At 41.4% G+C, this 24,680-nt stretch overlaps 1 protein-coding gene across 2 annotated transcripts in view; it reads right to left on the reverse strand.

Moving 5' to 3' along the window:
* The window catches only part of LOC122549455 (sodium/potassium-transporting ATPase subunit beta-1-interacting protein 3-like), a 475,134-nt gene that overhangs the window by 31,820 nt on the left and 418,634 nt on the right, over positions 1-24,680 (reverse strand). For both annotated transcript variants that reach the window (XM_043689300.1, XM_043689301.1), the window contains exon 4: positions 15,803-16,000. In XM_043689300.1, coding sequence (XP_043545235.1) covers positions 15,803-16,000 — 198 coding nt within the window. The remainder of the gene's footprint in view (positions 1-15,802; positions 16,001-24,680) is intronic.

Below are 24,680 nucleotides of genomic sequence, written 5' to 3' on the forward strand. Positions count from 1 at the left end.
AGATGTTAGGGTTAGGTTCTTTACTCAGCGAGTCTTGAGTTCATGGAATGCCCTGCCAGTAGCAGTGGTGGACTCTCCCTCATTATGGGCATTTAAGCGGGCATTGGATAGGCATATGGAGGATAGTGGGCTAGTGTAGGTTAGGTGGGCTTGGATCGGCGCAACATCGAGGGCCGAAGGGCCTGTACTGCGCTGTATTCTTCTATGTTCTATGTTCTATGACCAGTATCATGTACTTTCTGAGGTGGACAATCATACTCGTTAGCAAGTGATTGCCAATATGATATGCATAGCAAACATTTAAATAAATATTTCTTAATGGAATGCAGATTTGATGCGAATTAAGAAGTAAAACTCCATGGAGAAAGAGATCGATCAATGGCTAACCACACAGGTTAAGTATTGGAATAAAAGAGATTTATGATATTGTCAGGAAGGGTAATAATTGTGAGGATTAGATAAGATTTAAGCATGAGCTAGAGAGGACCAAAGAAATAGTACAAAGGATGAAAATAAAGTGAGGGCAACATGAAAACTGTCTGTAAGCATTCCATAAGCATGTAAAAGGAAGAGAGCAATTTTAATAAATAGGGGTCCCTTAGAGACTGAGACAGGAGAAATTCAAATGAGGAGTATGAAGTATGATATTAAGTAACTATTCTGTCTTCAATGTAGAAGACACAGGAAAAATGCCTGCAATAATGTGAAAACAATGAGAGTAAGAAACTTTAAACAATTACTATTTGTAAAGGAAAGAAAGAAAAATCGTAGATTTATATCACACCTTCACAACCAATGAATCACTTTAGAAGGGTCATCACTGCTGGAATATGCTCACTGTTGTACTATGGGAAATACCAAGGTAATTTGCACGCAGAAAACTCCCGTAACCATCAATGAGAAAATACTGGAGAAATTAATGAGACATATTCTCAAAGGTTCAGAAGGGAAGTTGCCAGGGACATGATGCATGAACTGACTATGATCTTTCAAATGGCGATTCTGGACTGCTTCCAATGGATTGAAAGTAGAAAAATCAGAAAACAAAATATTTTTTAAATGATCAAGCATTAACTGTTGTTTTACAGAGATATTTGTGCCCTATGCAAAATGGATAGAAATTTAACATTCAAGTACAATATGTAATTATGAAAACACGTGGCATGTTGATCTTCGTTGCAAAAGAGTTAGAGTACGTGAATCATGTTGCAATTTTACAAGGTATTAATGAGAACAATGTTAGAAGTCACCTGACACCAGATTATCATCCAACAGGTTTATCTGAAATCACAACTTTTCAGAGCACTGCTCCACCATCAGGTGAAGTGATAGACTATAACCTGGTGTCATGTGACTTCTGACCTTGTCCACCCCAATCCAACAACGGCACGCTCACGTTAATGAGTGCCCACCTGGGATTACTGTGTATAGTTTTAATCTCCATAGTTAAGGAAGGATAAACTTGTCTTTATGGGACCACCAAAGCAACATTAGATTGATACCAGGAACGTAGAAGAGGCTATCCTATGTGGAGATTCAATGGAATGGAACTAAACACATTGGTATTTTGATGAATAACTGTTGAATAATGATGCTCTCCTGTTTTTGAAAGTTTGCAAGAGGATTTGATGAGATACGTATCCCGAGTTGGAATAGTTTGAAATAGCAGGTATTTTCAAGGAAACATTTATTTCAGACTGAGATGTGGGACTCTTTCCTCACTTCCTTGGAACTATCCACCCAGAGGACTGTGGAACATGAGCTCTTAAGTTTATTTAAGGTTGAGATTGATTTATAGACATTGAATTTGGAGAATGGGTGGGAAAATGGAGGTAAGATTGAAAATCAGCCATAAACGTCTCACATGACAGAACAATCTGAGGATTTGTGTAGCCTCTGCCTGTTCATGATTGTTAAATAGAAAACACATATTCTGACAAACAGATAGCTGAATGATAGTTTATCCTAATAGTTGCTGGCCTTGCTGACACAATTTTCTACACTAATTTTACTTTTGTCCCTTTTTAGATGCATGACAAAGGGGTAAGGAGTCTCCTTCAAGCAGAAAAGGTCAATTAATCACATTAAGATAGAATTATAAGTAACACACGAAAAGAGAAACTGTGGGCTGCACATGGCCCAAGTATAATGATGTACTTGTTGGGTATGAGAACTTGTAAATGGTCCATCATTGCTAAATTAAGCACATTTAGTCAAAGCTAAATTGAGGACTTCACTGCTTTGGTCAAAGCGCAATCTTTTGAATTGAGTTTTTGAATGTAAAAACTGTTTTCAAATGTAATAAACTTTAGCCATTTAACCCTTCTCAATTAATGCTAATTACAAACTTTGGTTAAAACATAATAGCAGGACATAAAATGGAAAATTAAAATAAAAAGTAAGGCAATAAGACCATAATATGTAGGGTTCTGGATTAGTGGTGCTGGAAGAGCACAGCAGTTCAGGCAGCATCCAAGGAGCTTTGAAATCGACGTTTCGGGCAAAAGCCCTTCATCAGGAATACCCTTGCCAACTTGTATAGCTGCGCCACTGAGAGCATTCTGTCTGGTTGTATCACTACCTGGTATAGCAACTGTACCATTCGAGATCAGAGACGGTTACAGAGATTGGTGAACTCGGCCCAGACAATCACAAAGGCCCAGACAACCACAAAGGCCAACCTCCCATCTACAGAATCCATCTACCAGGCCCACTGTCAAGGAAAGGCTGGCAGCATTCTCAAAGATCCACCCAACCCTGGCAATGTTTTTCTACAACCTCTATCATCGGGGAGAAGGTACAGAAGCCTGAACACATGCACCAGCTGGTTTCATAACAGTTTCTACCCTACTGTTGTTAGAATACTGAATGGACTCACAAACCCTTAACATTCGCCTGTACCTGTGTCTTTGTTTTGTATGAAGGGCTTTTGCCCGAAACGTTGATTTCGAAGCTCCTTGGATGCTGCCTGAACTGCTGTGCTCTTCCAGCACCACTAATCCAGAATCTGGTTTCCAGCATCTGCAGGCATTGTTTTTACCTCATAATATGTAGGAGCTGAATTAGGCCATTCAGCCCATCAGAGCTGCTCCACCATTCAATCATGGCGGATATTTTTCTGAACCCCATCCTCCTGCCTTCTCCCCGTAACCGTTGATCCCCTTACTAATCAAGAACCTATCTACCTCTGTCATAAACACACTCAATGATTTGGCCTCCACAGCCCTCTGCAGCAATGAGTTCCACAGATTCCCCACCCTCTGGCTGAAGCAATTCCTCCTCATCTCAGTTCTAAAGGGTTGTCCCTTCACTCTGAGGCTGTCCCTTTGGGTCCTAGTCTCTCCCACCAGTGGAAACATCTTCTCCATGTCCATTCTATCCAGGCCTCTCAGTATTCTGTAAGTTTTAGTCAGATCACTCCCTGCACATCCTTCGAAACTCCATCGAGTACAGACTTAGAGTCCTGAACTGCTCTTCATATGACAGGCCCTTCATCCCCGAGATCATTCTTAGAAACTTCCTCTGGAACTTCTCCTAGGCCAGCACATCTTTCCTTAGATACTGGGCCCAAAAATGCCAACAATATTTCAAATACAGCCTCTCTGCTCTTGTATTCTAGGTCTCTTGAAATGAATGCTAATAATGCATTTGCCATCCTAATTGCCAACTAAACGTGCATGCTAACCTGAAGACAATCCTGCATCTTTGGGTTCTTCACTTGACCTAGAGTCCACTCAGTCTGAATACATGGATGCCCACTGCATCCCTGTGTGCACTGCCCTGCCTTTCTACTCATTTCCCCATTGACCAGAGATCCTAAATGCAGGTTACTTTGTCTTGCCATTTAGTGCAGGTACAAAGTCAGGAAGCTCCTCAACAGGCCTTTCTCAAGTGAAGGAGGATAGTCTTTACTCAAGGGATTCCAGCTCAGTAATTCAAGGGAGCCTCTGGTACCAGTCCAGGGTCTGTGCAGGTTAGGTGGACTGATCATGGGAAATGCAAGGTTACAGGGATAGGTAGGTGGGTTTGGGTGGAATGGTCTTTGGAGTGTCAATGTGACTCAATGGGCTGAATGGCCTGCTTCCAACTGTAGGGATTCTATCAATCTGTGTTGCTTGGATAACTAAGACAGAGCAGTGTCTCTACAGTGTACTAACCATACAGAGCCAACCCAGACTGCCTCACACATACATCACATGACACAATTCACCCTTGCCTTTCTGAGCTTAGAAATTCTCAAGGTCATCATGCAAGAAGGTGTGCAGTCATCCTGATCCCCTGGCCCAGTCAGGTTGCAGCTACTGGGGTAGAACTTCTTTTTTAAATATTCCTTTGTGGGATGTTTGCATCACCGGCTCGGCCCAGCATTTATTGCCCGGCCCTTGGGAAGGTGGGGGTGAGTTGCCTTCTTGAACCGCTGCAGTCTATGTGCTGGAGGTAGAGCCACAGTGTTGTTAGGGAGGAATCTGCATGGGGAAACCAGGACACGGGAAAATTCACCTGGAAGCCAACTCCATGACCCTCATGCATTACCCTTTTATGCGACACCTTTTTAAGTGACTTTTCGAAATCCAGGTACATGAGATCTACAGCTTCCCTATTGGTTATCCTACTACTTACATCCTCAAACATAATTTTCCTTTTATACAACCATGCTGACTTCGATTAAACTGTGGTTTTCTGAGCGTATTACAACTTAATGAGAAATTCTTGTACCTTCTAAGAACAATTCTCAGAATAACAGGCATGTAGTTTGTGGTTCTTGTTGCGTAATGAAATTGAAGAAAACTCATGAGATGTGAACTCTGTTTCTTCCTTCACAGATGCTGCCAGACTTCCTGACTTTCCACACTGCTTTGTTCCTTAGTTCAAATATTCAAAATCTACAGTGTTTTACTTCTTTTATTTATATAATCATGATGTAACTGATTATGTGACTCTAACATCAGTCAGAGAGAAGATATTAGTCCAGAGTGAAGAGAGGAAGGTTTTAGATACTGCACTGGAGAGCTGTAAATGATCTCCTGATACATCCAGATGCAGATAAGGATGTGTTACAGGATATAAGGTGCTAAAGAATCATCTGAGGAAGGGTTACAGGACCTGAAACATTAACACTGATTTCTCTCCACAGGTGCTGCCAGACCTGCTGAGCTTTTCCAGCAACTTCTATTGTTGCTGCCAAAGAGTCTTACTTAGAGATAAAGACCAATCAGCCTCAGGGTATGTGTAAACACTCATAGCCTGAGATACTCCAGAGCATTGCCTCTAACCTTAGGTTGCATCATTGGGTTAAAGCACATGATAAAGCAGATGCCTCTCTTCCTGCTTTGTTGAATAATGGAGCAGCATATGCTAACACGCAATCTGCTGTGATTCTGTTACCTTCTTTTAAAAGTATTTTTAGTTTGAGAATGGAGAAGGGAGTTGCTACCTTGTGATTTATTCATGGGCTGTTTGCCAAACTCTGCAACCATGAGCAGATAAATACATTTGGATGTTAGGTTGCCAACCTTATCCATTACAATTAGTTTCACCCACAAGGTCAAGTTTTTCATTTTGGTTAAATATAAAGAAGTGCTACAATGCATGCACAGAAAAACTAATTTCCTCCCTGAAACATGTGATAAGCCTGTATGCTCACTGTCCAAGGTAAAAATAACACTATTTCCTTCTCAATTATACCTGAGCACCCAACTATCATTGCACCCATCCAATTGGCATTGCTAATTAGTTTAGCTGCATTTTGTAAGTATATCTCTGAGATCAGATGCATCACAGTGACTTTTGGATGGACCCTCCAAATATTGTCAATCCTTGGTTGCATATTCTGTGTTCTGTTACCTGCAGGGTATTCAGTGAAATTGATATGTCAGTTCTATATTAAGATCTTCAATAAAACAGTTTTCAGACAGAAAGTACTGAGAACACCCAGCTCTGACTGTTTCAGTTAAAAGACATCCTCAAGATATTCTATCCATTAAGCAGTATGATTACGACAATGCTTACATCCTCTGGAAAAAGAAATCCCTGTAGATTGTGTGAAAGTTTTCTTAGAGCAGAAGGTATTACTGGGATCAGAGGCTGCTTTTCTGTTTTCCTGTCCTCTGTGTGTGAAAAATACAGTGATCACCTTTTAGAAGTCAGACCATCTACTCAGAACGCTTTCACTAGAAAGATAGAGGCTGAGGGGTGACCTGATCGAGGTCTACAAGATTACGAGAGACATAGGCAGGGTGGTTAGTCGGAGGATTTTCCCAGGATGGAATGGTCAACTACGAGAGGGCACAGGTTCAAGGTGAGAGGGGAGGAAGTTTACAGGAAGAGTGGGGGGAACATTTTTCACTGGAACGCACTGCCAGTGGAGGTGGTGGAAGCAGGCACTTTAGCTAAGTTTCCAAGGTGAATCTTGATAGTCACATGAATGGGAAGCAAACAGAGACATAGAAACTGTGCATGGGCAATAAGCAGAGCTAAATAAGGACTGGGAATTGGAATAGGCTTGGTGGGCAGAAGGGCCTGTTCCTGTGCTGTATTGTACTGTATCGTACATCTAATAGATTTTAAGATTCTGGCAAATTGCTAATCTTGAAACAATGATATTTTTCAAGTTTTGATTAGCCCACAGGAAACAACTTGAGGCATACAGTTGGGGATTGCAGAGTCTTATCCATAAACACTGCCAAGTACAGCTCCCGCAGACCCTGGCACTTGGCTCGATACTCTGTTATCCCCCTTCCCCACAACCCCCACACCCCTGGGATCTGACTCAGCCTTTACCCCTGCACCGGGTCTGACACAGCCACCACCACCAGCTGGTGTTTGGGAATGAGACTGAGGATATCCTTGGCCAAACAAGTTTGTATTGGAAAAGGCTTCAGTGAAACAGGGCTAGGGTGTGGGGGAGTTGGGGGGGGGAGTGTGGGAGGGTGGTGGGGTGGAGAGTGGGAAGGTGTTTTGCTGTGAAGTAGCTTTACAAATCCAGACTTTGTGGAAAGATTCTTTGTAACTTTTGACTTTGGACTGACTTTTGAAGATGGTCTGCATCAACAGGTATTGCTGGGAGAGGAGAGTGTGATTGAAATAGTTTGGTGTGTATGTGGAACAGCTCAATGTTTCTCATTGTTAATTATTTCCTGGATGTTCCCAATAATGTGCCAGTTAACCTGGCAGTGTGGGAAGGGTAAAGGCTGAAGGAGGACCAGACGTTTGGTGTTCCTTCAGCTCCCCCCAAAATGTTTTGAGGGGTGACCATCCAATTTTGCAGGAATTCAAGGAGTACAGTGTTATTTGTAGGACACACTTACTTCAGGATGGAATAGGCAGATCCATGGTGACAGATTGAAAAAGGTGCCCCAACATTTGGAAAAGTGTAGAATTTGGGTGAAGGCAGCCAAATATGTGGAATATTTCAAAATTCCATGGAGTATTTTGGGTCATTGAATAGACTGAGATGGATTACATCTTACCTCAAAGGAGGCTCTATCCATTAAAAATGCACCACACCCTTTGAATATTTCTGAACCTCAGATCTTTTGTCAGTCTAATTATTATTGGATGTAGGCTTGCTCGCTGAGTTGGAAGGTTCATTTCCAGATATTTCGTCACCCAACTAGGTAACATCTTCACCTAGTATGGTGATGAAACGTCTGGAAATGAACCTTCCAGCTCAGCGAGCAAACCTACTTCCAGAACCTGAACCTGAGCTACAAATCTTCTCAAAATTCACTAATTATTATTAAAATAAGTTTATGCCACATTTATCAATCTTATTGTACGTATTGACCAAACGCTTGAGGAAGGAAGTTCTGTGATTTTGGACAATGTAGTGCAACAAAGCATTCAGGTTGTGTTAGAGTGAATTGGACGGTCTTAAGTTACTTACATATGATAATGTTTCCAAAATATTAAGCCATATGTGCTGCCTTTCCACACAGAGTAGGAAATCCCTCTGTAAGGGCATTGTGGGTCTACCTACAGCACATGGCCTATAGTGGTTCAAGATGGTAGCTCACCCCGACCTTCTCAAGGGCAACCAGCGACAGGACAATAAAATGTTGGCTGAGCCAGCTACACTCATATCTCATGTACAAATGTATAAACAAGAAGCTATTCAAATTGGGTCGAGCTGTTTCAAATAAATCGTAAAATAAACAGCAAAACATTAGAGATATTTTATAGATGATTGCTGCTTATGGGTTTCCAGAGGAAATTGTGTCTGACAACTGACCTCGATTTTGTTCAGAGGCTTTTCGAATGTTATGAGAGTGAGTGGACTAAAGCTGATTCCAGTTCCACCATAGCCTGCAGTTTGAAATAGAGCAGCAGATTGTACTGTATAAATTATTAACTGTGCTCTTGTTAAATAAAAACAAGTACAAACGGAAAGGAATGTCAGATGTCATTGAATTGCAAATTGGCGATTTATTTATTTATTGTAACACACCCCACTCCACTAACACTATTATTCCAGCTGAACTGTTTCTTAGACAACCCAAAATCTGGTTTTCACTGGTGACAGTACATTTAGCAGAAAGGAAAACATCATTAGACTGAGAGCTAGATCAAGGTCTAAAGCTGAACCAGGAGGCTAAGGTAAAATAGAATAATCAAAAAAAGCTAAAGTAGCTGCCAGAGAGAGTAGTAAAATTATGTGGTTCTTGTACATACCTGGCTCACCCCCACCCTTCTCAAGAGCAAATAGGGACAGGCAATAAATGTTGGCCCAGCCAGCGATACCTACGTCCAGTGAGTAGATTTTAAAGATTACTCCAATACAAGTTGAGACTGAAAGCTGGTCAGATCTGCATCAGACTTAGACAGATGCGTTTGATGAAAAGGAAAATTCAATTGAAGGTCAAAGATAAGATCAGTCCATGCACAAGAAAGGTTCTCAGTCTCGGGCAAAGACAGGCCAAGGTCCTTCCCCAAGTTTTGAATTTGTGAGTCAAGAAAGCAGGTATCCTCTTAAGAACAGTGTAGATGTTTTAGATGTGTAAATAAATGCAAAACTGTACTGATGAGAAATCACTAGTTTTGCTGAGGCTTTCCAGGTCAGTCAGCAGAATACTGGTATAAAGGAGAACAACACTTTACACTGAATGAAGAGAGTCCTGACTGGTTGCCATGTGGACTCTGGTAAAAGGAACCAGTTGATAATGACTACTAGTTAACTGCCATGCCTTGATTAAGTTTAAGCCAGAAAGGGTGATTCTGATTGGTCAAGGCATTGTCCTGAGAAAAGAACCAGAGCAAGCATGTTGCCTCTTTTGTTAAGTAAAAAAGGACACAATGTTTGCAATGGCTGTGAATAATAAGTTTCTGTGTATTAACTTGTGTAGCTTCCTGCACGTGGATGTGCACAACGCTGAGACGGATTGACAATCCTAAATCAGTTGTTAATATATCTCTTAGCACACTCAGGCTTATTGTCCAACTGTTGGACACTGTGCAAGCATGGTTCAGCTGGAGACACTTGATTGCTCTGAAGTCAAAGGAACAATCTTTCCAATCTCTGGGCTACATGGTCCATTTGGGGTGCTGTAGGGTTATTCCAAGGCTCTTCCATTTGAAAACAGTGGGGTGATCTGATAGAGATATTTAAAATTATAAAATGTTGTGACATCCTGGATACATTAAGACTGTTGACTCTAGGGCGAAAAAGCATAACTGCAGACCATGAAATAAGATAGTCACCAAAAACACCAACAGGAAATTCAGAAAGATCATCTTCATCCTAAAAAAAAATTGATTGGAAAGTTGGATTCATTGTCACAGGCAGCATTGGAACAAATAGTATGGATCTGTGTGTGAGGTGAAAGGGGATAAGCAAATGATGGAGAAGTGACCCCTTGGTTATGATGGTGGATTTAGATTTGAAAAGATAGCAGGAGGTCTGAATGAAGAATAAACATTTAGCATGGACAGGTTGGGCCACATGGTCTGTTTCTCAGCTGTATATCCTATCCTGCTGACCCAGGATGTTTTGAAAACTGTCTTTGTAATCTTAACAGGACCAGAGGGAGTGTTGATCTGCTAATAGCAAACATAGATTAACAGAATACTTAAATATAACAAAGAGGTGCAGATACTGGAAATCTGAAACAAAATCAGAAATTACTGGAGAAACTAAGCGAATGTTAACTCTGCTTTCTCTCCACAGATGGTGCAAGACCTGCTGAGTTTCTCCAGCAACTTCTCTTTTTGTTACCAGAATATTTATTGTCAGAAGGTTCTACTGGACCTTTCGTGGAAATTACAAATACGGCTTTAACTCTGATGCTCGTTTAGTTTTTCCTCATATTGATTTTGTTTCATCTTTGATCACTAAAACAAACATATCTTATACGAACAGTGGAATCATAAACCTTGTTGTTTGTGATCAAAGGAAACATAGAGATCCAAGCTCTGTAGTTTAAACTAAGCCAGTATCAGTGTAAAGCCCCTAATACTGTTAGAACATTGAGTTGGAGAACATAGAACAGTACAGTACAGGAACAGGCCCTTCGGCCCACAATGTTGTTCCAGACAAATTAAATGAACCCCTTCTGCCTGCCCTTGGTCCATACTCCTCTGTTCCTTGCATATTCATGTGTTTATCTAAAAGTCCCTTAAATGCCCCTATTGTATCTGCCTCCACCGCCAACCCCGGCAAGGTGTTCCACACTCTTACCACTCTCTGTGTTAAAAACCTGCCCCTTTGAACTTTCCCCCTCTCACCTTAAATCCATGCACCCTAGTATTAGACATTTCAACTCTGGGAGAAAGATTCTGACCGTCAACCCTATGTATGCATCTCATAAATTTATGTTGCTTGAATTATTACAACTAGTGAGCTGTGATGATCTGTCCCCAATACTGAATCAACTCTACAATATTATCTTGCACTTTGCAACAGTTTCTAGGGATCAGTAACATTTAAGCAGTTTACTAGAGACAAGCCGTGCAGCTTGATGTATTTATTTAGTACTTTAAGGGTTTTCTGTGGGCTGATTGTTGTATTCACCAGTAGTATTTATTAAAGTATGTAATTGAGCTAAAATAATTGAGCATCCCTCTCTTCTGTGCTCAATAAATTCTGAATGGATACATTAAGGCAGTCCTTTAGGCAGTCCATGGCCAAACTGATAAATTGTTCATGAATATAATTTCATATCCAGAGCTGCTATCATGTTATTGTTCTCACGTTCATTATAAATGATTATGGACAGCAAGAAACCCAGATATTACATCTACTTTAACATTTAGGATCCATAATATGGAGGTGCTGGTGTTGGACGGGGGGTGAACAAGTTCAGATGTCACACAACACCAGGTTATAGTCCAACAGGTTTATTTGAAATCACAAGCTTTCGGAGCGTGACGAAGGAACAGTGCTCTGAAAACTTTGATTTCAAATAAACTTGTTGGACTCTAACCTGATGTTATGTGACTTCTGACCTTAGTATTTAAGTCCAATCAATTCTTCTATAATGTGATGGTTGCATTCTTGTGCAACCCCATGTTATAGAAAAATCGTGCTTTAGAAATAGAGCTTAAAGTGTTAGTGATGTAATCACGTGACAGCCAACACATGTTTTAAAAGTTTGCACTTTAGAAACAGCGTCCCCAATTTGTCAATCACATCACAGCAAATACACGTTGACAAAGTGCACATTATAACAGAACTACATGTATACAAATACTGTTCAACTCGTGTTAATGGGCTTATATCATTTTATTTGTGCATAAATGCTTGGACATGGTGGATACTGGTAAAAAATAGTGCTTGTTTCTGCTTCTTTTATGTTGCGTAAAATTGAGGTTTTGCATTTTGGGAAGCAAATCTTAGCAGAACTTATACACTTAATGGTAAGGTCCTAGGGCATGTTGCTGAACAAAGAGACCTTGGAGTGCAGGTTCATAGCTCCTTGAAGGTGGAGTCGCAGGTAGATAGGATGGCAAAGGCGGCATTTGGTATGCTTTCCTTTATTGATCAGAGTATTGAGTACAGGAGTTGGGAGGTCATTTGGCGGCTGTACAGAACATTGGTTAGGCCACTGTTGGAATATTGTGTGCAATTCCTATCGAAAGATGTTGTGAAATTGAAAGGGTTCAGAAAAGATTTACAAGGATGTTGTCAGGATTGGAGGATCTGAGCTATAGTGAGAGGTTGAATAAGCTGGGCTGTTTTCCCTGGAGCATCGGAGGCTGAGGGGTGACCTTATAGAGGTTTATAAAATCATGGGCATGGATAGGATAAATAGACAAAGTCTTTTCCTTGGGGTGGGAGAGTCCAGAACTAGGTTTTGGGTGAGAGGGAAAAGATTAAAAAGAGACCTAAGGGGCAACATTTAATCATGAGGGGCATGGATAGGATAAATAGACAAAGTCTTTTCCTTGGGGTGGGAGAGTCCAGAACTAGGTTTTAGGTGAGAGGGAAAAGATAAAAAAGAGACTTAAGGGGCAACATTTTCATGCAGAGAGTGGAATGTGTATGGAATGAGCTGCCAGAGAAAGTGGTGGAGGCTGGTACAATTGCAACATTTAAAAGGCATCTGGATGGGTATATGAATAGGAAGGGTTTGGAGGGATATGGGCCAGGTGCTGGCAGGTGGGACTAGATTGGGTCCAGATGACTCTTCATCAGAGCTGACGTGAGCTTGCTCTCTCTCATGGATGCTGTCAGTCCCACTGTGATCTCCAGCATTTCTTGTTTTCAGGACAGAATCCAACATCTGCAGCTCCTGCATGTTTTGGGCAGTTGAACTTGAACTCAAGGTAGACAGGGGGGGGAGCATGGTGGTGAGGTAGGGATAGGTGAACACAGGTAGAGGGTATGATCTGGTTGGTCAATGGGAGGAATGGTCAATCAGAGGAATGGAAGGGAGGGGGAGAGACTGGGAAGGGAATCAGGGGATGGGAAGCGAGGCTATTTGAAATTGGAGAACTCAATATTGAGTCCTCTGGGCTATAGGCTGCCCAGGCGGAAGATGAGATGTTGTTACTCCAATTTGTGGTCTTGAATCCAGGCTTTCTGGCCTAGAGTTATGGACACTACCACTGTACCATAAGAGCTCTGATGCAGAAATATAATGGCTCAACTCAAATCATCTCCATCCGCAACATCAATGAACTTCCACCCAATATAATGTCAGAAGTGGGATATTTGCTGATGATTGCACAATGCACAGCACCACTCACAGCTCCTCAGACATTGAAAGTGCTCTATATGTATATGTAGTTAGACCTGGACAACCTTCTGGCTTGGATTGATAAATGACAATTAACAAGAGTCAGGCAATGAACATCCCTTTGACATTCAATGGCATTACCATTGCTGAGTCTCTTGCCAGCAATATCCCACAAACTGGACTGTATTAATGAAATGAATTCTGTGGTTAGGAGAGCAGGCCATAGGTTGGGGATTCGGCAGTGAGTAACTCACTCGTTGACCCTCCAAAGCCTGATCATCATCGTCAAAGCACAAGTCAGGAGGGTGATGATTGCTCTCCAATTGCCTGGTTAATATGTATAGATGGAGTTTGCACATTGTCCCTGTGTCTGTGTGGGTTTCCTCCAGGTGCTCCAGTTTCCTCCCACAGTCCAAAGATGTGCAGGTTAGATAGATTGGCCATGCTAAATTGCCCTGTAGTGTCCAGGGATGTGCAGGCTAGGTGGGTTGGCCATGGGAAGTATAGGGTTACAGGGATAGGGTAGAGATGTGGGTCTGGGTAGGATGCTGTTTGGATGGGTTGTATGGACTCAATGGGCTGAACGGCCTGCTTTCACACTGTAGGGATTCTATGATTCTGTAATATAGCTCCAACATCACTGGAACAGATTGATCAGCATCCCTTCCACCATCTTAAACCAGCAGCCCCTCCATCACCGGTGTATAGTGGCAAGTGTGCAGACTATTTAAGAAAATTCATGGCAGTAACTCATCAAGTCTCCTTCGACAGCACCAGGTCCATGGGAACCTCCACCAGCTCCAAGTTCCTTTGTAATCCACTCTCGATCCTGATTTGGAAATGCATCATCATTCCTTCATTGTCACTGGGTCAAAATGTTGGAACATCCTTAGTGGTTATACTGAGGGTATACCAACACCAACTATACTGCCATAGGTTAGGAGGGTAGCTCACCTGACACCATCACCTGGCAAGAACAATGAGACATGGGCAATCAATAGTGTCTTTGTCAGGAATGAAATATCTGATGAAATGAAAAATAAACACACTGATGGATGTGAAATTTGTTGTGATGGAATTTGCACTCCATTTGTATCAAATAGTACACTGCTTGATTTCAAGGTAGTCCTCAGAGTTTGTAACAAGTGATTTTACTCACCAGTGTCCTATGCTGAGAAAATTCCTACTTATGGTATAGATTTATACAAAACTTTTAACAAATCTAAACAAGTAAAAGCATGGAACTCTATCAACAAACACATTGATTTAGATCCCATTAATCATCCCTTGAGAAAAATAACAGGAAATGACATCACCACAGGAAATAACATCACTAACCCAAGGAAACCTAAACACATAAATAAAAAGCGGGCCATACCACTGGGGGCTCACTGATGGTGACGAAATGTCTGAAAACAAACCTTCCAGCTCAGTGAGCAAACTTACATCCAGTAAAATCATGTTCGGAATGAAATATAATTATCTACTTTACTGTAAAATATGATATTTCCCGAGGAAGTGAACTGCCATTGGATGCCAAATGCATGTAAGGAGAGTTTTCTTTGGTGCACGGGTACAGACAACAACAAAAACAAGCATTTATATATCACACATTAAAATATCCCAAGGCATTGATAGGAGAATACCAATCAAACAACCTTTGACACTGAGTTATGTGAAGAGATATTAGGGCTTATGACCAATAACTGGTCAAAATGCTTTTAAGGAGCATTTGAGAAGGGAGAAGAGGGACTTGGGGTGATATTCCAGGGCTATGAGACAAGACAGCTGAAATCACGATCAAAGGACAAGGGCAGTAGATACATGGGAACACCACCTCTCCTAGCCACTCACCATCCTGACTTGGAAATATATCGCCGTTCCTTCACTGTGGCTGGGTCAAAATCCTGGAATTCCCTCCTTTAGGACATTGTGGGTCTACCCACAGCACATGGACTGCAGCGGTTCAAGAAGGCAGCTCACCCCCACCTTCTCATGGGGCAACTAGGGACGGGCAAGAAATGTTGGGCCCAGCCAGCATCCCATGAGTGAATTAAAAAGAAAACGCACAAGAGGTCACGGTTGGACTAGTCTGGAGATCCTGGGGAGTTGATTTGATTTAAGCTTTATTGTCACATGTACTCAAGTACAGGAGTATAGTGAAATGTGTCTAATGCCACCACACATAGCGCCTTCCTAGGAACGAAGGTTCAAGTAGTAACATTGATAAACAAAGTTAAAGGAAAGCATTACCATTGTTATTAGTAGAAGTAGAGAAATAAAGAAATAATGTTAAAAGTTAGCATTATATTTGAAAGGCTGGTGAACATCACACAGAGACGCAGGGACGAATAATTGAAAAATGTTCCGAAATTGAGAGGTTGCAAGACTGGGAGCTAACCCTGGCCAGTGGGCACAGGGATGTTGGTTGAAAGATATTTGCTGCAGTTTAGGATAAGAATAGCAGAGGCTCAAATAGAGTCCAATTCATGGTGGGTGGAAGAAAGAATTCTGGTGAGGAGAGCACTGGAATAACCAAGTGTAGGGATAGAAAAGGCATGAATGAGACTTGCAATAGCTCATGATTGGGTAGGGGTGTGGGTCCCAGCATGCACCATGAATCTACTTACTGACAGTAGTATTTGGAAGGAGCTGTGAATAACCTCAAGATACTGAAAGTCAACAATGCAGCCTGTCACTGAGATATAAGTGCGATCATCTTGGCTTTTACTGGCTGCTGCAGTCAGTTCCTTCCGCACACAACCTGGTCCATGTTCCCTCCACCACGAGCGATGCATGGAGATATTAAAGGTCATCAGGTCACTATCCTGCAAACAACATAGAAAAACACAAATTAAACCCATTATGTTTGAATAGCCCATGAAAGTTATGGCAATAAAATTGGCTGATTGTGTAGCGCATGTGATGCTGGAAAAGCACAGCAGATCAGGCAGCATCCATGGAGCAGGAGAATCGACGTTGCTGTGCTGTGCTTTTCCAGCACCACACTCTCGGCTCTGATCTCCAGCATCTGCAGTCCTCACTTTCTCCCAATTGCGTAGTGCGATCTTTTTACTACTTTGTTGCCAATAACTATCATTGCTGCTGGAACTGCACAGGAACATAAAGGAAATTAATGGCCACGCTTTCCTGCGACATCTGCTTATGTGATTGGTCTGCTCAGAATGAAAAGCACCTATTAACTGAGATCCCAAGAAAGGTTTCCCAATGAGAAGCCAGCAGCAGCAGCAGCAGAGCTGGAGCTGGGGGGAAATGGGCAAAAGAAATTTTGCTGAAAGAAATTTAGCAAACATTAAAAATAAAGAAATAAAGTTAAAAATTAACATTGCAGTTGTATTAAAAATAATGTCACTTGTAGAAATGAAGTACAAAACATTACAAAGCTAGAATATAGTAAAACCAAAATATAGATTTTAGTTAATATGGAAAATTCAGGAATAGAGTGAAACCAAGATATACATTTTAATTAACACAGAGACTAGAGGAACATGGTAAAATGTAAATATATATTTTAGTTAATGCAGCAAATTAGAAAACAGGGTAAAACAAAAATATATATTTCAGTTAATACAGAGGATTGGAAAGTACATTGAATGGAAAATAAAACCTATTTGAATTTCCATCTCCTTTTAATACAAGCAGCTGGATCAAACAGTACCATACCATGGAATCAGCATTAAACTTGTTTTCTTAAACTTCCTCACTTCATCAGTTATGGTTTTCCAGTTCAAATTTTACAGCAAGAGGAATCACCGGTGAAACTTATTCTCCTTCTTGATCAGAGCATATAGACTTCACATTAGGAAGGTTTTGATCTTAGAGTCACAGAAATACAGATCCAGAGGCTATGTTCTACGATGAATATAGATTTCCAGCTTCAAGGCTGTTCATGTATATTTATATAACAGAGAGAGTTGGGGTCATAGTTACATACAAAGAAAGAATGTAGTTTCAATACCAACTTATACAGAGATCGAGTTGCAGTTCCAAGAGATAGCACAAAAATTATAACTAGAAGCCAGAACTGACCTCTGGCATGGAAGAAAACTATATGAATTGACTGCACTGGAACTGTACTGTGTGAGTGTTATTGTTACAGGGCTGTCTAACTATCAAGGGAGTCTAACTATCGAGGGAGTCTAACTATCGAGGAAGTCTAACTATCGAGGGAGTCCATGGCTCTAATCCAACGCCATGCAGAGAGTAGTACACGGGAAGATTTCCAAACAGACAATCCAGCAGAATGTTGTGGTGGGGGCATCAACAAGATGAAAGACATTCGTTGGTTTGTTCAAAACATGTTAGTCTTCCCGTGGAAAGAATAGTCCATGATCAAAGGTTTGCAGGTCCCATGTTCCTAAGCCTAGGACTATGTGCTGTACCATTTTCTAAGGCTTTGCAAAGGCTCAAAACATAAAAGGATACTGTCCCAGTTATAGCTGCCATAGTATATCAACTGGGGTGACAACTGTGTAAAGCCATTTGGGGTGGTAACTTTGCAATGGAATGTATTTTGTACATACCCATAGAGTCATTTCCTTTATTTCTAAAAGGCCTTTGACAATTTCCAAAAAGGTCTTTGGCAAAGTGCCGCACATGAGGCTGCTGCATAAGATAAGGATGTATGGGTGTTAGGGGTAGAGTATTAGCGTGGATGGAGGATTGGTTGACTGACAGGAAGCAAAGAGTGGGGGATAAATGAGTGCTATTCTGGCTGGCAATTAGTGACTAGTGGTGTGCCTTAGGGATCAGTGTTGGGACCACAATTATTTACAATTTATATAGATAATTTGGAGTTGGGTCCACGTGTATGGTGTCAAAATTCACTGACAACACTAAGATGAATGGCAGAGCAAAGTGTGCAGAGGACTGTGAAACTTTGCAGTGGAACATAGATACATTGAGTGAGTGGGCAAAGGTCTGGCAGATGGAATACAATGTTAGTAAATGTGAAGTCATCCATTTTAGTAGAAGTAACAGTAAAATAGATTATTACTTGAATGATAAAAAGTTGCAGCATGCTGCTATGCAGAGGAACCTGGGTGTCTTTGCGCATGAATCACAGAAAGTTGGTCTGCAGGTACAACAGGTAATTAGGAAGTCAAATGGAATTTTGTCCTTCATTAATAAAGGGCTTGAGTTTAAAAGCAGGGAGGTTATATTGCAGCTGTACAGGGAGCTGGTGAGGCCACACCTGGAGTACTGTGTACAGATTTGGTGTCCTTACTTGAGAAAGGATGTTCTGGCACAGGAGGGGGTGCAGAGAAGGTTCACTAGGTTGATTCCAGAGTCGAGGGGATTGGCTTATGAGGAGAGACCGAGTAGACTGGGATTATATTCATTGGAATTTAGAAGAATGAGGGGGGGTCTTACAGAAACATGTAAAAGTATGAAGGGAATTGATAAAATAGAATTAGAGAGGATGTTTCCACTGACAGGTGAGACTAGGACAAGAGGACTAGGCCTCATGATTAGAGGAAGCAGGTTTAGACCTGAACTGAGAAGGAATTTCTTGCCCCCGAGGGTTGTTAATCGATGGAATTCCTTGGCCAAGGAAGTAGTTGATGCTACTTCAGTAATTGCTTTTAAAGCTAAGGCAGATACTTTTTTGATATGGTGAAAACGCAGGTAAGGGAGACTTAATAGAGACGTACAAAATAATACATGGCTTGGAAAAGGTGGATGCTAGGAAATTGTTTCCGTTAGACGAGGAGACTAGGACCCGTGGACACAGCCTTAGAATTAGTGGGGGTCATTTCAGAACAGAAATGCGGAGACATTTCTTCAGCCAGAGAGTGGTGGGCCTGTGGAATTCATTGCCACGGAGTGCAGTGGAAGCCGGGACGCTAAATGTCTTCAAGGCCGAGATTGATAGATTCTTGTTGTCTAGAGGAATTAAGGGCTACGGGGAGAACGCTGGTAAGTGGAGCTGAAATGCGCATCAGCCATGATTGAATGGCGGAGTGGACTCGATGGGCCGAATGGCCTTACTTCCACTCCTATGTCTTATGGTCTTATGGTCTTATAAGTGGAGCTGAGTCCATGATTAAAGATCAGCCATGATCTTATTAATTGGCAGAGCAGGCTCGAAGGGTCAGATGGCCTACTCCTGCTCCTAGTTCTGATGTTCGTATGTTCTTATACAGAATGGAAACAGACCCTTCAGTCCAACCAGTCCATTCCAAACATAATCCCAAACTAAACTAGTCCCACCTGCCTGCTCCTGGCCCATATCCCTCCAAATGTTACTTTTTAGGTATTTATCGAAATGTTTTTTTTAAATCATGTGATTTCCCAGAGTGGCAGATGGTGAATGAACAGAATGTGAATTGGGTTGCACATTCTGTGATGTTGGTTTGGGGAGGGTGAATAATTGGAGATGTTACCGGGTGCTGCAGGTTCCGTACTCAAATAGTTTATTGATTATTAGAGGACTTGATGGTTACAAAGATAGGGCAAGAAAGGGCAAGAAAATGGAGGTGAGGAATGTCCACTATGATCAGCCATGATCCTATTGAATGTTGGAGATGGCTTGAAGGGCCGAATGGCCATCTTCTGTTCATATTTCTTATGGTCTAATGGTTTAAGAGCCACTTAAAGCCAATCAATCAAAGGCATTAGGATTTGGCAGCCAGCATCCAGGACCCCACAGGACTCCCTGAAGTGGACATCCAGTGCCGGCACAGGGAGCAAGTGCTTCTGACAGGACTGAAGACCCCCCCTTTCTCTTGGGTGTTTCACCAACCAGAGACCACCCTCTGGATAGGTTCCTTCTCCACTCTCCCACAGTAGTAATCTGAATACAAAAGCCATTTTCTTCAAAAATAAAAAATATTGGAGAGAAGGCACATACATCTTGACATGTCATCTTCCTAATTTCCCTTCTACTGCACATTGCTGCTGCTGCTGCTGTCAAACCAGTGACCTGGAATGGACCTTGCAATTTGCACTGTCTCTAATTGGACAGAAATCTCATTCTGTACCATTAATTGGCCACTCTGGGGAAATCACCAAGGAATGATATTTCCCACACTGAGTGGGTGTCTGACAACATTTCAGCTTGATGATTGTTTACAAGCCCATGAGAAAGATCCTGCTCTAGTTGGCAAGATAGAATAGTGTAGCTCGTTGGATCTTTGGAGTTCTCTGCAATGGAGGTTGATGAACCATAGAATCCCTATAGTGTAGAAAGAGGCCATTCTGCCCATTGAATCTGCACCAACCCTTCAAAGAGCATCCCACATACACCCAGCCCATTACTCTATCCCTGTAACCCCACATTTATCACAACTAATCCACCTAGCTTGTACATCCCTTGATATTATGGACAATTTCACCATGAACAATTCACCTAACCTCTACCCTTTTGGAGAGACAGAAATCCAAACAAGGAACTTTATTCCCTTCACTGTGTCACAAAGCTGTTCCCTTTATTCTAAAAGCTGTTTCTTTTCTCAAGGATACTGTGTCCTTGATTTTTCTCAGAGGGGTTGTAAACGGAATGGGCTCTGATGAAAAGGATTTGAGAGGCTTTTTGTTTATATATAAACACATGAGACTTCAGGCCAAAGTGGTCATGTTTTAGAAGTGACCGGTATAATGAAAGGGGAGCGGTCAGCTCTCTAGTTGAGTAGTTCAGTCCAGAACTAGTTCAGAGTTCAATAGTGAGCTGTGTGGAAACAAACTCTCTCTCTCTCTCTCTCCTTCTGCCCTTCTAACTTCAACCTGTAAGCATTTGTTCTACCTTTTACTGTTAATTGAGGAGGTTTGCATATTGGAAATGTTGCGTAGATTCGGAACAGCATAATTGAGTCTAGTTTGGATAGACTGAGTTCTGTAGGGGTTCTTTATTCTGTTCTTTGTGTCTCATTGTGTAATTTTGTGAATAAATTTTGGTCTGTTTTAAAACCTGATAGTCAACCTCGCTAACTTACTCCGGGTAATTTTCACTGTACACTTACCGAAACAAATTGCAGAGTTACGGTCTGGGCTGCCTGCTTAAGAATGTTTTGAGTGGTCTGGCCGAGTCCATAATAAGTGACAGATTGTAATTAGACTTTCCATTATGAATATAGATACAGGAATTTATAATGGAATATACACAAGTGCAAGACATTTAGATATAAATTGTAACTTTAAAGAACATTGCTATGTTTACCCTAACTGTAATTCAAATGCAATTCGTGGGATGGGAATTGTTTTAAAATGTCCTAAGAGATGTGATAAGGTGGTACACAAAAGCAAGATCATCTTTCTTTATTCAATTAAGTAAATTGTAAGCAGCCTATTTGTTTTTGTCTGTGTGTATAGATCTAGAATACACAGGATTAAAATAACAAGTCTCAGGCAAGATGAGAGATAATAAGCTGTTTTTCTACGCTAAGAACTAGATACATGAAAATCTCTAAAAGTTGAATAAATATTAATTTCTGTACAGAATATTTCTTGGGTATGCATAATATGTGACCAAATAATAAATGGAACATAACAGGATACATATTATTTGAGGAGAAGAAGCCATCGGTTTGAATGTTGTTTTTGCATTTATAAGAACAATGCTCATCAATATTGGGTAAAACCTGACTTTGGTTTCAGTGTTAGCCCTCCATCTTTGGTGTGGAGGAGCCGGTGTTGGACTGGGGTGGACAAGGTCTGAAGTTACACAACACCAGGTTACAGTTCAACAGGTTTCTTTGAAATCACTAGGTTTTGGAGTGTTGACATGACAAAGGGGCAATGCTCTGAAAGCTTGTGATTTCAGATTAATCTGTTGGATAAACCAGAAATCACTGGTAAAGCTCAGCAGCTCTGGCAGCATCCGTGTGGAAGGGCAGCACCCTTCCTCAGAATCGGAAGGGTTCCGAGGAAGGGTCACTCAACCTGAAACGTTAACTCTGATTTCTCTCCACAGATGCTGTCAGACCTGCTGAGCTTTTCCAGCAAATTCTGTTAGGTTTGACATGCTGTCTGTCATTCTTTATCAGTTATCTGCTGATCTGTAAAGGGACGTTCTTTATTTATTGAACTGAAGTCTTGCCTATTAATAGGTTTCCACTCCATGATGAGATGTTTGCCACTCACCTTTCTTGTGTAACTTTATGCTCTTTCCACCCACACCATTAGAATCAGCATTGCCTTGCCTGTTTGTTTTTAAATTTTCTGCTCAATTCTCTTCTTTTTTCTCTACTATGATCATCATTCCTAAATGTCATTGCCCTTTCAAAGGTTTGCAGGTTTGTGTCTGTTATTGATGTTTGTAGCAAAAAAGAAGAAATAGCGTTGACAATGTGTTTTTTAATGCTGTCTTAGGAAAGACAGTGGTCGAATTGATCAGCACCTGGGAATAGTCAGGCTTCTCCAATATAGAAAATATGTTTTGTGGTTGTTTCCTGGGCTTTGTTCCAGGATCAGGGCTGTTCTTCACTATCTTCCATCTACCTTTCATTTTGATCAGTGCTGTCCTGGGCCTGTTACAAACTGCCATTTTTTGACAGAAAGTGAGACACAGAGAGAGAGAGAGAGAGGGAGTCACATTAGAGTGATTGAGATGTACAGCAGGGAAACAGACCTTTCAGTCCAACTCGTCCATGTCGACCAGATATCCTAAACAAATCCTGTTGGATTTGCTACCATTTGGCCTGTTTCCCTCCAAACCCTTCCTGTTCATATACCAATCCAAATGCCTTTTAAATGCTGTAATTGTACCAGCCTCTACCAGGTCCTCTGGCAGCTCATTCCATACACGTACCACCCTCTGCATGAAAAAGTTGCCCCTTAGGTTCCGTTTAAATCTTTCCCCTCTCAACTTAAAACTATGCCCTCTGGTTTTGGACTCCCCTACCCCAGGGAAAAGACATTGGCTATTCACTCTATCCATGCCCCTCATGATTTTATAAATCTCTATAACCTCAGCCTCTGACACTTTAGAGAAAATAGTCCCGGCCTATTCAGCCTCTCTCTGTAGCTCCAACCTGGCAGCATCCTCGTAAATCTTTTTTGAACCCTTTGAAGTTTTGCAACATCCTTCCTACAGCAGGGAGACCAGAACCGATTGCAGTATTCCAAAAGTGGCTGAACCAATGTGCTTCAGTCCAGGTTTGTATCCTTTAGTTTTGGTTGTAATTGTAACTTCAGCTCTGAACTCAGACAGGTTGATGTGTGACTAATAGAAAAATACTTATCACAACTGCTGTCACCTTTGCAGCTTTTAACATGACTTTACTGCCACCAGTAAATGTCACAGTTGCCATTATTAACTGTTTATGCCCAATTATTGCCACCATGATGTGGTTTGTGATTTTTCAAATGTTAGTCCATATTAACATATACCACAAAGAGTCAGCTTTTTGAGAAACTGAAAATGATGTCGAGAAGTTTCTGTACTATTTTCATGGTTGCAATATCATAAGGTGATACAAGTTTGGGTTTTGTACTTACCTATGTTGCTGTACATTGCAATACACGCATAGCTAACTCCAGGTGCCGCACTGACTCCATTCTACAGAGATCATGACTGAACGTAGGAAGGGTACGTTTATACTGGTACATCACATTTTAAGACATCATGTCACTGTCGTAAAGATACAGGTTTTCCTGGTCTGGAATCTGGGCCGTACCACAACATAATTTCTTCAGAAGTTGACTCTTAAAACAATAACAGCTCCATATTTGCTCCACACGCAAGTTAGATTGACTCATTAATAGAATCAAATATTCTCTTGCTTCATTAAGCTTTGTGGTAATCCATCATTTCATGTCATGTTTCTGATTGTCTGTGTAGATGTTCATCAGCTTTCTCAGTAGCTACCATATCAGGCAACATAGTATTTTTGCACCAGCCCAGCTGGATATGAGCAATATACTCTTCATACTGACCATGCCCACAATGAGTGAAACCCTGATTTTGGAAACAAGAAGGTAACTCGTTAGAACAGCTGGTAATATCACAAAATCCTGCCCACTTCCTAATCTTCTATAGGAAGATCTTAGAACAACAGTCCGCACGCACTCACTTCCACAAACTGAGGCCCTCAAGTAGTTAACTAATTATCACTTAGGGGTTTAATTAAAATCCACATGGGCTGCAATTACTTTGAGTCCATGTTAAGCAAGAAAGAGGTGACTTAGCCACCTGGTGAGCCAGCATTGGAAGGCTCACAGTTTGAGAAAGGCGGTATGTTGTATATGATTTAGGGACTGAATATAGCACAGCTGGGTGGCTATTGAGAGGCACTCTACACCCAGCCTGTCTCTCCTGGTAACATCTCCAATCCCAGGAACACCCCTAATCCCATTTAAAAAACCCAATCCCATTCACACCCCCAATCCCAGTTAAAAAAAAACGCAATCCCACTCTCACCCCTAAACCCAGTAACATCTCCAATCCCACGAACACCCCCAATCCCAGTAAAAAAAACCCAATCCCACTCACACCCCCAATCCCAGTAAAAAAACTCAATACCACTCACACCCCCAAACCCAGTAACA

The sequence above is a fragment of the Chiloscyllium plagiosum genome, chromosome 4, assembly GCF_004010195.1.
Source record: "Chiloscyllium plagiosum isolate BGI_BamShark_2017 chromosome 4, ASM401019v2, whole genome shotgun sequence".
NCBI lineage: Eukaryota > Metazoa > Chordata > Chondrichthyes > Orectolobiformes > Hemiscylliidae > Chiloscyllium > Chiloscyllium plagiosum.